This window comes from Acanthochromis polyacanthus, chromosome 21, assembly GCF_021347895.1.
Source record: "Acanthochromis polyacanthus isolate Apoly-LR-REF ecotype Palm Island chromosome 21, KAUST_Apoly_ChrSc, whole genome shotgun sequence".
NCBI lineage: Eukaryota > Metazoa > Chordata > Actinopteri > Pomacentridae > Acanthochromis > Acanthochromis polyacanthus.
In genome coordinates this window covers 31,181,551-31,198,949 of record NC_067133.1, presented here as the reverse complement: position 1 = coordinate 31,198,949, position 17,399 = coordinate 31,181,551, and the positions used below count along the sequence as shown (strand labels likewise).

Here is a 17,399-nt window from a genome sequence, read left to right as displayed (position 1 = left end):
TAGTTTCTTCTCCTTCCAGATTCTTATAATTATGAAGAATAATTAATATGACGGAACCAGATGTTCTCCTTCTCTGAGCCTTTAGGTCTGAAGGACGATGGTGGACGATGGAAGAGTTTGATTCTGTCAGATCATCTAGACTGGAGTTAAATAAGTTCACTGTTTCTGATTTAATGATGTAATGTACAAAATATTATCTGTAGAGAAGGAAAACCTCTGATCACAGTTTAGTTCTCTAATATTGATCAGTGGAGCTCAATCTGATTATTTGAACTAATATCATCAAAAAACTCGAACTGTTCAGTGGACAGAAGGAAGAACAGGCAGACTTCATGCTGAGATCTGTTAGTGAGTTATTTAGTTAAACAGGTAGTTAGTGAGGTCGTTGTTTGATGTTGCTATTAAATGTTGTCACTCAGTGAATTATGAATCGATGCATTAAAGGTCTGTAAAGTTCTCTGCTGCTCTCCTGGGGTTTTCTGAGATGCTTTCTGAGATGTTTTCTGCGTTTTCTTCCTCCAGAGTTTCCACTGGGCTCCAGAACTCCATCACGATGCTGCCGTCCTTCATCTGGTTCTGCCTCCTGGCTGCTGCCGTCGCTGTTCCTGCTCAGGAGAAGAGAATCCATCACCAGGCCGACCTGAGCGACCGTGCCCACGACGACGCTCACGGCTTCCAGTACGACCACGAGGCCTTCCTGGGAAAAGAGGAGGCCAAGACCTTCGACCAGCTGAGCCCTGAGGAGAGCAAAGCCAGACTAGCGTAGGCTTTCCTGATGTTCTAGATGGAGATGGAGGGCTGATAGAACTCTGTTTAATCTGAATACCAGAAGAGTCGTGCTGAGAGGAGAACTTCGAGGAACCGGTAATATTTGTTTCTATGTCCGCAGGAAGATCGTGGATCGGATTGACACTGATAAAGACGGATACATCAGCCATGCAGAGCTGCACTACTGGATCCGACACCGGCAGAGGAGGTACATCGAAGAGAATGTCAACAAGCACTGGCACGACTACGACAAGAACCAAGATGACCGAATTGGCTGGGAGGAGTACAAGAATACCACCTATGGATACTACCTGGGTAGAACTAGAACTTCTTTACCACCAGTTTAATCTTCATCCTGTGACTAGTTTCATATCCTTCATGTCTGACTAAATGATTTTAATGTCGCCAGATATTAGGTTTAGAAACAAAGATCAGGCTGTTTGAAGCTGAGAACTGAAGCATGTTCTGAAATGCAGAACATCCAGAGTCTCCAGCAGCTGGTCTGGATCTGGTATCAGCAGCAGAACATTTAATTGTCCTCAAAGGTTCTGTTGTAGGAGCTGCTGAGGATTTAGTCAGAATGTTTCAGGTAGAACAGCAGGAAGTTCAGCTAGAACGGTGCTGAAAAGTTTACCTGTCCCTCCAGGTGAGGAGTTTGATGACGTGGAGGACAAGGCCACCTATAAGTCCATGCTGACTCGGGACGAGAGACGCTTCAAGGCGGCCGACCGAGACGGAGACGGCGTCGCCACCCGGGAGGAGTTCACCGCCTTCCTCCACCCCGAGGAGTTCGACCACATGAGAGACGTGGTGGTCCAGGTAGGAGCTGTTCTTTACCAACTATATATACTTTATATATAAGTTATATATAACTATATATAAAAAACTATATATTTCTACCAGCTTCATCTCAGCTACAGTCAGCTTCATTGATAGAGAACATTTAAAAACAACCAAAACACTTTAGAGATCTAAATACTGAACATGATCTGTGAGGAAACAAACTGAAAAAGACAATGACGTAGAACAGAGTCAAAGATCAGCTTCAGCTGAAAACCAGAGGACATGTGTGTCTTCAGTAGGGGGATGAAGGTATCCAGGCATTAAAACAGGTGAGAGGTTCCACCGGACAGACTCGGTCCCCTCTGATTCTGATTCTGGATCTGGATCTGGGACCTTTCAGGACCATCTGATTGGTCAACCTCAGCGATACAACTGGACCATGGACAGTTCAGCTCAGATAAATAAGAAGGTTCCGACCCATTTGACACCTTAAAAACAAACAATACAATGTTAACAATCCTGAAGCAAACAGGAAGCCGGTGGAGCTGTCGATGTTCTCCCGTTTCTTAGTTCCTGTTAGAACCCAGCAGTAGGGTTTAGGACCAGAAGAGAGTCTGATCCAGACCACATCTAGAGGTTTATAGTCATCCAGTCTTGATGAGAAGAAGGCATGGAGGACTCTCTGAGTCTTTAGGGACAGATAGAACTTTACTTTGATCAACAGCCTCAACTGAAGGAATCTGGTTTAGACACCAGAACTGATCTGTTGTCAGACTAAAACACCAGAAATAAAAACATCAGGATTCACACCCAGAGTATATTACAGACAGAAAACATGTTTTCATGGAGAAACGTCATCAGTTTGAACTGAACTTCAGAACTCCTGAGTTTCCTGTTAAACAGCTGTGGATATTATTATATACAGTTATTATATACAGTTATTATTATTTACAATTATTATTATATATAATCATTATTATATACAGTTATTATTAATAGTCAAACAGTTGAACTCTAACAGCTGATTCATGAATCCTTCCTCTTTTAGGAAACTATGGAAGACATCGACAAGGACGGAGACGGAAAGATCAACCTGAACGAGTACATCGGTAGGTTCTGTCCTTCAGCTCTGACCCTAGAATCTAGACCAGGGTCTTCTAGGTCTAGACCTTAACCCTAGACCTTAGACCCCAGACCCTAGACCTAGACCCTATCCCTAGACCAAGACCCTAGACCTAGACCCTATCCCTAGACCAAGACCCTAGACCTAGACCCTTACCGTAGACCCTTACCCTAGACCTAGACCCCAGACCCTAGACCAGGGATGTCAAACTCATTCCACAAAGGGCCGGTGTGGCTGCAGGTTTTTGTTCCAACTAAGCAGCATCACACCAGACCTGACTCAATTAATCAACCGATCTCAGTCTGCAGACAGGTGATTGGTCAGACTGTGTGCTGTAGATATGTAGGAACTAAATGCTGTAGCCTAGAGCACACAGTCTGACCAATCACCTGTCTGCAGACTGAGATCGGTTGATTAAATGAGTCAGGTCTGGTGTGATGCTGCTTAGTTGGAACAAAAACCTGCAGCCACACCGGCCCTTTGTGGAATGAGTTTGACATCCCTGGTCTAGACCTAGACCCTTTATTTATTTATTTTTCAATTCAAAGTTATTTATTTCGTCAAGGATGTGTAGCACAGAAATGCACATTTTAAGATCATCAGATGACCAGTCTTACACGTTATGTGATACACACCCCTGCTCGAAAAGGAGCAGGTTGAAGAAAATCGTATATTTCCTGCCCCTTATCAACTAAAGATAGCCTCACTGGATGGCTCACATGACAAGTAAACATATTCAAACAATCCACACAAAATACATTCAAAGATAATAAGAAAGAAGAAGAAAACACAAATAAACAAAATTACCCTTCCACAACCTTCCATGAAATACAAAACAAACACAACACATACGCTGTAAGCTTACAAAACTGTACAGGACATCTTTTCTTTTTCTAGTCATTGGTACCGGCCCTGAATGAACAGTCCAAAATTAGGCACAAAATAAAAATCAACAGATCACACATGACACCTATGCTCTAGTATATAATCTCACTGTTCTGTCTTTAAAGACTTTCTTTAGATAAAATATATTTGTACAATCCTTGAATTCATCATAAAGAGAGTTCCAAAGTTTAACACCCACTACTGCCACACTCATCCGTTTTAATGTGGTCCGTGCATATGGCTGTTTAAAGTGACCTTTCCTTCTATGCTCAATCTCCTCTGAAGTACAGACAAATAAATTTTGTATTGCTCTTGGTAAAACTTTGTTTTTGACTTTGAACATAACTAATAATGTATGTAACTGAAGTGATTCCTGCCACTTCAGTAATCTAGAATAAAAAGGGCGTATTTGTGTGCTCCTGATAATCTGCTCTATGAATAATCCTGATGGCTCTCTTCTGTAGGAGGTACAGTGGTTTGGTGTTACTTTTGTAAGTGTTTCCCCAAACTTCCACACAGTAACTAATATAGGGCAATATAAGTGCACAATACAGTGTCCTCATTGTCCTAAAATCTAATATGTGCTTTACCTTATTTAAAATAAAAATACTTTTTGACATTTTTTCCTTACATGTGCAATGTGGGCTTTCCAAGTTAGACCATCATCTAATGTTACTCCCAAAAAGCAGAGTTCATTGACCCTTTCTATTTTAATTCCATCTATGGACAATACAACATTTTCTTCCTTTTTTTTTTTCTATTACCAAAAATCATAAATTTTGTCTTTTTTACATTTAATGATAATTTATTGTCTTCAAACCATGTCTTGATTTTAACCAGTTCCTGTTCAACGATATTTATCAAAGCTTTTATATCAGATCCAGAAATATATAAATTGGTGTCATCAGCAAATAAAACAAATTTCAATAACTTTGACACCTCACATATATCATTAACATAAAGAATAAACAATTTTGGTCCCAACACAGAACCCTGCGGGATTCCACAGACAATCTGCCTGTGTTCAGATTTACTGCAACCAATCTCCACAAACTGTTCTCTATCTTGCAAATAGCTCCTCATCCAATCTTATACTATCCCTCTCACACCAAACGTTTCCAACTTTGACAATAATATGGAATGGTCTATTGTATCAAATGCTTTCTTTAGGTCAGACCCTAGACCTAGACCCTAACCCTAGACCTAGACCCCAGACCCTGAACCCTGCAGCTGATCTGACCGTCTGTCCACAGGTGACATGTTCTCACCTGAGGATGGAGAAAGTGAACCTGACTGGGTCCAGACGGAGAGGAAACATTTCTCAGAGTTCAGAGACACCAACAAGGTAAAAATCTGATGTTAGCAGCTGCTGTACATCCCATAATAGAGCCCAAATACACCATGACAGCTGGTGATGATGCAGCTGAGGAGTCAGTGAAAGATCGGTGGGATTTCCACAGATTTCTGACAGATAGCGATAGATATTTCTATATTATTTATATTACAGTGTTATGTTTTTCTATTCGTGTAATTTATTGACATGGTAGCAGACACGACATAAATACACAAATTATGGGGAAAAATATTACGTTAAACAAATAACTAGCTTTGATGTCTTTAATGGAAGCAGACAAACAACAATATATTTTCTTTCATTCGTTTTTAAATCTGTTTAATATAAATTTACTACTGAAGACCTGACCGGTTTTCTGCCATTGATCTGATATAGTTTAATTAAGCGACAGCAGTTTATTAAAATTAATCCACCGAGAGAAGACGACAATCTGAACTTTATAGTTCTGAGGAGCTTCAAGCAGTCGATGATTTCAGACTCTAATGTGTTCAATGTGGCAGAAACTATAGCAAACGGTTGAAGTGGAGCATCTTCTGAGGAGTTACAGCAGATTTAAATCAAATTTACATCAGATTTACATCAGATTTACATCAGATTTACAGTAGATTTAAATCAGATTTACAGTAGATTTAAATCAGATTTATAGTAGATTTAAATCAGATTTAAATCAGATTTACAGTAGATCTACAGTAGATTTAAATCAGATTTAAATCAGATTTACAGCAGATTTAAATCAGATTTACAGCAGATTTAAATCAGATTTAAATCAGATTTACAGCAGATTTAAATCAGATTTACAGTAGATTTACAGCAGATTTAAATCAGATTTACAGCAGATTTAAATCAGATTTACAGTAGATTTAAATCAGATTTATAGTAGATTTAAATCAGATTTAAATCAGATTTACAGCAGATTTAAATCAGATCTACAGTAGATTTAAATCAGATTTAAATCAGATTTACAGTAGATTTTATATCAGATTTACAGCAGATTTAAATCAGATTTAAATCAGATTTACAGTAGATTTAAATCAGATTTATAGTAGATTTAAATCAGATTTAAATCAGATTTACAGCAGATTTAAATCAGATTTACAGCAGATTTAAATCAGATTTACAGCAGATTTAAATCAGATTTAAATCAGATTTACAGTAGATTTTATATCAGATTTACAGCAGATTTAAATCAGATTTACAGCAGATTTAAATCAGATTTACAGTAGATTTAAATCAGATTTACATCAGATTTACAGTAGATTTACAGTAGATTTAAATCAGATTTAAATCAGATTTACAGTAGATTTAAATCAGATTTAAATCAGATTTACAGCAGATTTAAATCAGATTTACAGTAGATTTAAATCAGATTTATAGTAGATTTACAGTAGATTTAAATCAGATTTAAATCAGATTTACAGTAGATTTAAATCAGATTTACAGCAGATTTACAAGGAACAAGCCATGCTGAGCTGCTCAGGTGTGGATGTTATCTGGAGCTCTGTAGAGTCCATCAGTACCTTTGTATTCTGCAGGACGGGTACCTGGATGGTTCTGAAGTGGCCCACTGGATCCTCCCAGGAGAAGTGGATCACGCTGACAACGAAGCCAAACACCTGATCCATGAGACGGACACCGATAAGGTAGAGAAGCAGAACTGAAGCTGCTCTCAGTTTGAAGGTTTCTAATGTTTCTACAGGAAAACCCACAGAGCTGTAAAACATTCGTCTAAAGGAGAGCAGCAGGAAGTGAAGCAGCAAAGCTCAGAGAATAAACCAACAAAGTTTAAATTAATAGAAGTTTATTCTAGAGAAACATCACATGTGTTGCAGTCAGAAAGAACTGAAAGATGAACAATAAGACAAAGAAGTCCACCAGTTCCACCTTTTATCTCTCAGTTTATCAGGTAGAAGCTGATTAAAACCTGACGTCAGTTTAAAGTGTTTTACTTTGACTCATTGAAGATTAATTCATTAGTTTAATTATTTCAGTTACTTTAACCAGAAACACAACATGGATCCTGAAGTACAGAAACCAGAAACAAAATGCTAAATAAATAGAATTAAAGGAGCTGGAGGTAGAACAGCACTCTACATTAACTGTAATATTCCATTCAAACTGTGCTCTAGCTGCTTTTATCAGTGATTAAAATGATCTGATTAATTCTGGGTTAATTAATAACACGCCTCTCTCTGTTTTCATCTCTGTCTTCCTCTTCCTCTTCCTCCTTCTATTATGAAATGGAATCTGGTGATCAATCAACAGGATGAGAAAATAACCAAGAAGGAGGTTCTGGCCAACTGGAACATGTTTGTCGGCAGCCAAGCCACTAATTATGGTGAAGATTTAACGAGGAGACACGATGAGCTTTGATGTTCCAGAAGAAGCTCAGATGGTTCATATTTGTGTTGTTTTACTGGCTTCTGGTGGTTCTGGGTTTGGGTTCTGACCCGGTAATCCATACTGTGTATGTGAGGACGGGTTCCTGATGAACGGATCTGAAACGTTCTAACAACCAGCTGGACCAGGACGTTCTCCTAGGAGAAGCTGTGATCATGTTAGTGAGAAGGAAAGCTGTCGCTGATCAGAGCTCTGTTTAACATTAAAGCTGTTTTTTCTACTAATGGATTTTATTTTGTTCAAATCTTCATTCTGAATGCTGACGACTCGAACACGACGTTTCAGAATTCATCCAACTGTTTTAATCATGGAAACTTTGGTCTGAGGTTATTACAGTTTATGATTATCATTTTAAATATTCATCAGGTCAGAATGTTGTGATGCTGATTTGATTGTAGACGGTTTTACTGTGAAGGATTCTGAGCAGCAGCTGGAGGGACTAAAGCGTTAATAATCCACCGTCAGAGCTTCAGGTAAACATCTTATGCCAGCATTTATGAACACATCTCTTTTTTTATAGACTATTCACAGCTACTGCTGTCTTTAATTAATAAGAACATCATATACAACATTTGGATTCATGCTCTAGAAAACGAGAGCCGCTTTGTTCTGATCTGACCTTTATAAGATTGCAAAAATAAACGCATCAGTTTCCACTGAAGGTTCATTGGACGAAACAGGATGGATAGAAACCCTTAATAACTCCAAAATATATAAATACTGTATTAACTCTAAAACATGCTGATGTTATTCCTGTATTAACTCTAAAATATTAATCTGTGTTAACTCTAAAATATTAATCCCGTATTAAATCTAATATATATATACATGTTCTATCTGATTTAATCTTCCTGCCAGGTGAGAGCAGAGCAGGTGTGTCTGAGATCACTTGCAGGAATCAAACCGTTTAAAACAGATTCTGGATGTTCATCATCTGGAGACAAAACTCTATAGATTTTCTCTGGTTTCTGCTCTAAATTAGAACCTTTAGTCCAACAACTGGTACCAGAAGATCTGATGTTTATCAGAGTATGAGGGTTCAGTCCTCCCAGAGCTTCTTCAGGTGTTGAAGAATGATTTAATGTTTTATAGAAGTTGATCAGTTTTTATCAGAACAGGTGAAACGATTTATAAACCAACAGAGCACAGACTTCCTGTCTATTAAATTAGAAAAAAGCACTTGAACGCCTCCGATCAGCTGTTTTCTAGTGGACTTCTGTTACTTCAGTAGCTCCTCAGGTGTTCTACAGCAGGTTGAGGATCCATCAGATCTTCCTCTCCAGTCCTCTGGTTTTCTTCTTGGAAGTTTCTAAATTTGCAAATGATGCAAAATAGCTAAAGAGTAGTTGATCTGTGTTCGTATGGCGAGAACATGAGCTGCTGTGATCAGAGAAGAAGCTGCAGAAACCTTCATGAACTGGACATCCTCCATCACATCTCCAGCAGCTTAAACTGCTCAGCTGTGGTCAGAGTGGAGAGAAACATTAAGGATTAGTAAAGTTCTACCTGCTGAATGTTAACACCAACATTTCCCACAAACAGTGACAGAAATGAGCAGAGAAAGACCAAAAGTAGATATATGATAGAAGATCAGGAAGGACCAGAAACATGGAAGGAACAACCAGACTTAAGGAGTTGATCAGATCTATGAGTCTAACTGGGAGGGTTTCTGGCTAAACGTCCACCAATCAGCCACGACTTTAAATCCAGACAGACTGTAGGTCCAGATCTGACCCAGGATTTCCTTCTCATTTCTCACCCAGGATTATTTGATGGCGTGATGGTTCGCTTTTCCTCGTCTTTCGTATTAATTAAATATTTTATGGGGAAGGAAAGGGAATGACTGTCTTATCACTGTGTATATACCTGGCACCTCTGCAGACTGGGATTACAGTTCTACAATTCTACAAATTCATTTAGCAGACACTTTTGTCCAAAGCGACGTACAACACAAGCAAGAATTCAGACAGAAGGAAAAACCTGTAGTAAGTGCAAAAAGTGCTTCAAGTGCGATTGGTCAAAGGTGTTGCCATCAAGTCTCCATAGAACATGTCGCCGTCTCAATAGAAGAACATCACACCGTCTCCATAGAACATGTCGCCGTCTCCATAGAACATCACATCGTCTCCATAGAACATCTCGCCGTCTCCATAGAACATCACGCCGTCTCCATAGAACATCTCGCCGTCTCCATAGAACATCACGCCGTCTCCATAGAACATCACGCCGTCTCCATAGAACATCACGCCGTCTCCATAGAACATCACGCCGTCTCCATAGAACATGTCGCCGTCTCCATAGAACATCACATCGTCTCCATAGAACATCTCGCCGTCTCCATAGAACATCACGCCGTCTCCATAGAACATCACGCCGTCTCCATAGAACATCACATCGTCTCCATAGAACATGTCGCCATCTCCATAGAACATCACGTCGTCTCCATAGAACATCACGCCGTCTCCATAGAACATCACGCCGTCTCCATAGAACATGTCGCCGTCTCCATAGAACATTACGTCGTCTCCATAGAACATCACGCCGTCTCCATAGAACATCACGCCGTCTCCATAGAACATGTCGCCGTCTCCATAGAACATTACGTCGTCTCCATAGAACATCACGCCGTCTCCATAGAACATCACGCCGTCTCCATAGAACATCACGCCGTCTCCATAGAACATGTCGCCGTCTCCATAGAACATTACGTCGTCTCCATAGAACATCACGCCGTCTCCATAGAACATCACGCCGTCTCCATAGAACATGTCGCCGTCTCCATAGAACATCACGCCGTCTCCATAGAACATCACGCCGTCTCCATAGAACATCACGCCGTCTCCATAGAACATCACGTCGTCTCCATAGAACATCACGTCGTCTCCATAGAACATGTCGCCGTCTCCATAGAACATCACGTCGTCTCCATAGAACATCACGTCGTCTCCATAGAACATCACGTCGTCTCCATAGAACATCACGCCGTCTCCGTAGAACATCACGTCGTCTCCGTAGAACATCACGCCGTCTCCTTAGAACATCACGTCGTCTCCATAGAACATGTCGCCGTCTCCATAGAACATCACGTCGTCTCCATAGAACATCACGTCGTCTCCATAGAACATCACGTCGTCTCCATAGAACATCACGCCGTCTCCATAGAACATCACGCCGTCTCCATAGAACATCACGTCGTCTCCATAGAACATCACGCCGTCTCCATAGAACATCACGTCGTCTCCATAGAACATCACGCCGTCTCCATAGAACATGTCGCCGTCTCCATAGAACATCTCTCCATCTCCATAGAACATCACATCGTCTCCATAGAACATGTCGCCGTCTCCATAGAACATCACATCGTCTCCATAGAACATGTCGCCGTCTCCATAGAACATCACATCGTCTCCATAGAACATGTCGCCGTCTCCATAGAACATCACATCGTCTCCATAGAACATGTCGCCGTCTCCATAGAACATCACATCGTCTCCATAGAACATCACGTCGTCTCCATAGAACATCACGCCGTCTCCATAGAACATCACGCCGTCTCCATAGAACATCACGTCGTCTCCATAGAACATCACGCCGTCTCCATAGAACATCACGTCGTCTCCATAGAACATCACGCCGTCTCCATAGAACATGTCGCCGTCTCCATAGAACATCTCTCCTTCTCCATAGAACATCACGTCGTCTCCATAGAACATGTCGCCGTCTCCATAGAACATCACATCGTCTCCATAGAACATCTCGCCGTCTCCATAGAACATGTCGCCGTCTCCATAGAACATCACATCGTCTCCATAGAACATGTCGCCGTCTCCATAGAACATCACATCGTCTCCATAGAACATCACGCCGTCTCCATAGAACATCACGCCGTCTCCATAGAACATGTCGCCGTCTCCATAGAACATCACATCATCTCCATAGAACATCACATTGTCTCCATAGGACATGTCGCCGTCTCCATAGAACATCACACCGTCTCCATAGAACATGTCGCCGTCTCCATAGAACATCACATCGTCTCCATAGAACATCTCGCCGTCTCCATAGAACATGTCGCCGTCTCCATAGAACATCACATCGTCTCCATAGAACATCTCGCCGTCTCCATAGAACATCACGCCGTCTCCATAGAACATGTCGCCGTCTCCATAGAACATCACATCGTCTCCATAGAACATCTCGCTGTCTCCATAGAACATCACGTCGTCTCCATAGAACATCACGCCGTCTCCATAGAACATGTCGCCGTCTCCATAGAACATCACGCCGTCTCCATAGAACATGTCGCCGTCTCCATAGAACATCACGCCGTCTCCATAGAACATGTCGCCGTCTCCATAGAACATCACGCCGTCTCCATAGAACATGTCGCCGTCTCCATAGAACATCACATCGTCTCCATAGAACATCACGTCGTCTCCATAGAACATGTCGCCGTCTCCATAGAACATCACGTCGTCTCCATAGAACATCATGTCGTCTCCATAGAACATCACGTCGTCTCCATAGAACATCACGCCGTCTCCATAGAACATCACGTCGTCTCCATAGAACATCACGCCGTCTCCATAGAACATCACGTCGTCTCCATAGAACATGTCGCCGTCTCCATAGAACATCACGTCGTCTCCATAGAACATCACGTCGTCTCCATAGAACATCACGCCGTCTCCATAGAACATCACGTCGTCTCCATAGAACATCACGCCGTCTCCATAGAACATCACATCGTCTCCATAGAACATCACGTCGTCTCCATAGAACATCACGCCGTCTCCATAGAACATCATGTCGTCTCCATAGAACATCACGCCGTCTCCATAGAACATGTCGCCGTCTCCATAGAACATCACATCGTCTCCATAGAACATCTCGCCGTCTCCATAGAACATCACGCCGTCTCCATAGAACATGTCGCCGTCTCCATAGAACATCACATCGTCTCCATAGAACATCTCGCTGTCTCCATAGAACATCACGTCGTCTCCATAGAACATCACGCCGTCTCCATAGAACATGTCGCCGTCTCCATAGAACATCACGCCGTCTCCATAGAACATGTCGCCGTCTCCATAGAACATCACGCCGTCTCCATAGAACATGTCGCCGTCTCCATAGAACATCACGCCGTCTCCATAGAACATGTCGCCGTCTCCATAGAACATCACATCGTCTCCATAGAACATCACGTCGTCTCCATAGAACATGTCGCCGTCTCCATAGAACATCACGTCGTCTCCATAGAACATCACGTCGTCTCCATAGAACATCACGTCGTCTCCATAGAACATCACGCCGTCTCCATAGAACATCACGCCGTCTCCATAGAACATCACGCCGTCTCCATAGAACATCACATTAGTTTTTTCAAGAGCTTCACTAGATCAGCTGGTCTTCCTTGGACAGACCTCCATCAGGTTCTAACCACTGATTAATAAATTCTTCATCAGGGGCCTTTTTCACGAAGCAGGTTCAACAAACTCTGAGTTTCTTCCACAACTCTGAGTCGATGTACTCTGAGATAGAAAACTCTGAGTTCTCGGTTTCACAACGGCTGATGTGAGTTGGTTTAATTAACTCGGAGTAGTTTGACCCGGAGTTACGCGCGTGCACCGCAACTCTGAAAAGACAGCATCAATGGAACCCCGATTCAACGAGTCACCATGGAAACGGGGAAGTGAAAGGCTGCGTTTTTGAAATGGAAGTTTTTAACGCGCTCATATGGCGAGTTTGAACACGTTTTTAGAAAGAAGTGCAACACCGCTGCAGCTGTAAAAGAGAGAGAGACGGCGTGGAGAACAGCCCGGATCAATGCGTAAGTTTAAATGTAGTCCTTTGTAATCGTAATAATATTACAGGGAATAACTGTCTGAATGGTAGAATATTAAGTTATTTCATTTAGGGGAAATCTCACGGGGGAGAAGCTTAAGATGAAATATAAAAACATTGTTCAAACAGGTCAGACCTCGGCATTATCTCATGGAGGTACTTCATGTTGATCATGTTTTACATTGTAAAGTAGCCTAAATATTAAGTGGCTGTTTGACTGCAGTTGTTTTATCCACACACAGCCTAAATGTCTGCATCCATATCATGTCCTGTTAAATAATTAAGCCTATTTAAACTAACATAGACTTCTGCTCAGCCAACAGAAAGAAAGCAGATGTCTGTAAAACGGTGGAATAAAAGATGCATATATATATATATATATATATATATATATATATATATATATATATATATATATATATATATATATATATATATATATATGATTATTTAGTTCTCTTAGGTGTCTTTTTTTTTGTCTTTTGGCTCCTTCACAGCACAGACCTTGTAACTGTAAGTAGGCAACACTCCACAGATTTCTCCAAATGGTAGTTTAAGTTTACTGAAACATGTCACTGATCTAGGATGAAGAGGATGAAACTGTGTCTGCTGCCTTTACAGAGGGGGATCCAGAAAGGCATACAGAGCTATGTTACTGATAGTTCTCTTCTCATTCACATTTTGGGTGGAATATAGAGTGTGACATTTAGCCTACACTGAAGTGTTGCACATTCTCATCCTTTTTAACAGAGCATGGCTGGACAGCAGCAGGATGGTTCCTCAGCTTCCACTGCACAGACTGACACAGTGAGATGGATGTTCAGGAAACACCAGAGCTTCATTCTGTGGAATTCATGTGCAACTGTATCATTTAATGTCCTCTATGTATTCCCAGTTATCAGTAAAACAGATTTACAAACTGCATTTGCTGAGAAAAATCCAAAAAACAGATTAGGAGGGCAGATCTGGAAACTGAAATACTGGAGCACAAGTTAGAGGTGGTGATGGTCACAGGTGAATTATGTTAACTACTGGAACATGAACTGAACTATCTTTTATTTGTAGGAAATAAAGAAGAGCAAATGAAATGTGTCTCATGTCTTTATTTGCTGTGGTGGTGATGATGGAGACTTAAACTCTAAAGTGATTCTTGCATACGGTGTCTCTGACTGCTCTGCTGTCCTGGATAGCTGCAGGTGGATGGGCTCATCATCTGGGTCTTCAGTTTGTAGGGCAGGGTGTTGCTCTCCTCTAATAGTGGTAATATTATGAAGAACAACACATGCCACAGTAATATCACAGGCCCTCTCAGGGGTCACCCTGAGGAGACGTAGGCTCTGGAAACGGGCTTTCAGCAGGCCTATGGTCATCTCCATCCGGGCTCTGGTCCTGCAGTGAGTCCGGTTGAAGTTCTGTTGGGGGCCTGGTTCAGGGTCAGGGTATGAGGTCATCAGCCTGGGTTGCCATGGTAACCCCTGTCACCCAGCAGAAGGCCATCAAACTCTCCTGTAATGTATAGTGGATACATCAGAGCATATTAAAGGAGGGAGACAAGAGAATTCTATTGTGAAAATCTTTATGCTGCTGACCACGCTGCAGTCTGTTGCTCAGGTTAGACTCTCCATAAATCCTGGAGTCATGAACAGACCCAGACCACGTGGCCTCCACATTAGAAATGATGTATGCAGCATCACATATGATCTGGACAGTGCAGAGAATGACAGATGTTGAACTATGATGCAGTCTTTAACATTTAGAAACAGTAGTCAGTCTACCTGTAGCCTACCTGCACATTTATGCTGTGAATGGACTTCCTGTTCATGATGTGAGGGAGCTGTGATGGGGATGTGTGTGCATCTATGCAGCCAATCACACTGGGAAATCCTAAAAGAAATTAAAATGACTGATCCCAGTCTGAGGCTGCAGCACAATGTCATGAACAGAATATGACTTAAAATGAATGTAACAGATCTCTGCATCATTCACCTGTAATCCTGTGGATCCTCCTTGATGCTCTGACAGGTTTATGTCCACAATGACGAGTAAAAGTTGTTTCAGAGCCAGGAAAACTTTTCTGACTGTCCTCCATACAGTTGTCTTACTCTGCATCTCTGACATCATATAAAAACTTTCATTTGCAAAGAACCGCAGCGCAACACACAATATCTGCTGGATGTGAGAGCATGACTGGTTGGTAATGTAAATGTAAGGACGGATTAGGTTGTTTATGTAGATTATGGACTTGAAACGATTACGAAACGGTGCCGCTCAAACCGATAATTGTCCGGAAATGCGAGAACATTTATGCTCGGTCTGATAACAATCTACCGACGAATATTTAATGATCTGTGCAGTAATGCTGCTCCTTTATCCACTGGATCGTTAATAAAAGCTGTTCTACGCCAAAACTCGCTCGCTTACTGACTGAATGAATGAGGAAATGAAACAGCGTGTGGCTGAAAGAGGGCGGAGACAGAGAGAAACTGGAGGTTTTCTCAGATAAACCTGCTGGTGACCAGGTTAGAGTCATAGAGTCTGTTACTGCGGTAACTGACCGAGAGTTGAAGTTACCCCTCTTTGTGAAACAGGCTAGAGTTACCCCTCTGTCTCAGGGTTAAGTTACCTCGCTTCATGAAACGGAAAACTCTGAGTTTCCCTCATTTCAGGGTTAAGAACTCAGAGTTTTCAATGAACCTGCTTCGTGAAACAGACCCCAGATCTATAGTTCTGGGATGTTCTAACTTCTGAACTACATCAAAGCCTCTCAGATTCTTCAGTTGTTCCAGTATTTTACTTCCCGTTTCTGTTCCAGCCTCAAGTTCAGTTTAACCAGATTTAACTATATTTAACCTGACAGTTCTACAGCGTCTGATTGGTCCAGATTAAATGAGGTATTATTACTTTAAAGCAGTGATGTTCTATCAGAAAGCTGCTGGAGCTCTAAAAACCACCAGCAGGAGAACCTGGTCCTGGTTAGGAGCCTCACAGTAGACCAAGTAATCAGAGTACTTTTACCCCTCAGCTGTACTTTTACTCTGAGATATCTGAATCTTCTGCATTCTTCAGGACGGACGTCTGACCCTCTTGGAGATGCTGGACCACATGGAGAACATCAGCATCAGCAGCATCACAGACTACGGAGGGATGAAGGTGGAGGACCATGATGAGCTGTGACTCCTGTTAGTGAGTCTGATGGATGGAAGGGGTCAGTAGGAGCCAGGGCCGGAGTGGGACTCATTTTCAGCCCTGGACTTTCATGTCTCAGACCGGCCCACTTTAGATCACGACCTATTACTATTAAAGTCATGTAATTCTAGCCTTGTCTTGTAATTCAGTGTGTTTTTCTAAAATGTTTCCAATTCAGTGCAGTAAGGGTTGCTTTACAATGAGCATTTATTCCAACATGAGTGCACATCTCCAACATTATTCTTTACAACAATATCAGAATCTACATTCTGCTCAAATAGGACATCCAAACCTTAAAAATGAAATAAAATAAAAAATACACTAACAACACTATCATCTCTTTTTCCTCTGCAAGGAAACAGTTCCATCACAAATTAGATTTCACAAACATGAGAACATCAGTTAAAGGGCTGATCTCCAGCACTGTTCTTTACAACATCACAATGCAATATCAAATATCAAGCAAATCAGTGTTCACAGATATCTAATCACCATGAATAAGGAATAATTATTGACCTGTTGTCTGCAAGTTTGTTATTCACAGTATAACATAACTTGCTAATGAAATTTTTAAAATGCTGTGATTTTCATTTTATATTTACAACAAGAAAATTAAATCAGTAAGAGACAGAAATGAAAAAAGGTCAGTTTTTTCATTTTCTGAGACCAGAAGTGATCATCAGCCGAACAGAGTACGGTGCAGAGACTGTGTGCACATTTTTCGTTAGTTTTCATGGTCAAAATGAGAGATCAGGTGGCTGATCTTAAAATAAATCAATATTGAATTTTTTATAGATTGTTAAAGTTTTTGCGGAGCCAGGGGCCGGGGCTACTTGATTGACAGGTCCTATGGAGGAGGCAGTAGAGACTGTTCAGGGTTCTCACCAGGATTTTTTTACAGCGTAACGGAAGGTCCTCCCGCATGCGCAATAGCCTTCATTAAATCTCACAAGCGGCCGGCCCAGATGTCAGCCAATGAGCGTCACGCAGATGCTCCAAATGCTCATGATTTAGGTCACTATTCACCAAACATGGCATCACGGAAACAACCAAGAC

General features: G+C 41.5%; 1 protein-coding gene and 1 long non-coding RNA gene across 4 annotated transcripts; one reads left to right on the top strand and one right to left on the bottom strand.

Moving 5' to 3' along the window:
* The first annotated feature begins 522 nt into the window (after nt 1–522).
* On the top strand, nt 523–16,473 carry rcn3 (reticulocalbin 3, EF-hand calcium binding domain). Of its 2 annotated transcripts, none has more exons than XM_051940926.1 (7): nt 523–762; nt 890–1,083; nt 1,415–1,587; nt 2,600–2,660; nt 4,813–4,904; nt 6,446–6,553; nt 16,224–16,473. In XM_051940926.1, exons 1-7 carry the CDS (start codon nt 554–556, stop codon nt 16,329–16,331), a joined length of 945 nt encoding a protein of 314 aa, XP_051796886.1. In that variant the 5' UTR covers nt 523–553; the 3' UTR covers nt 16,332–16,473. The 2 variants fall into 2 exon arrangements, with proteins under 2 accessions (XP_051796886.1, XP_022077809.1); XM_022222117.2 differs by lacking the exon at nt 16,224–16,473 and adding an exon at nt 7,176–7,538.
* On the bottom strand, nt 14,246–16,210 carry LOC127531510 (uncharacterized). 2 transcript variants are annotated; one of them, XR_007938623.1, is made up of 3 exons: nt 15,144–16,210; nt 14,944–15,041; nt 14,246–14,858 (listed from the first exon to the last, which is right to left on the bottom strand). It is a non-coding gene; the product is annotated as an uncharacterized LOC127531510 (long non-coding RNA). The 2 variants fall into 2 exon arrangements; XR_007938622.1 differs by lacking the exon at nt 15,144–16,210 and having other exon boundaries at nt 14,944–15,126.
* Nucleotides 16,474–17,399: the final 926 nt, after the last annotated feature.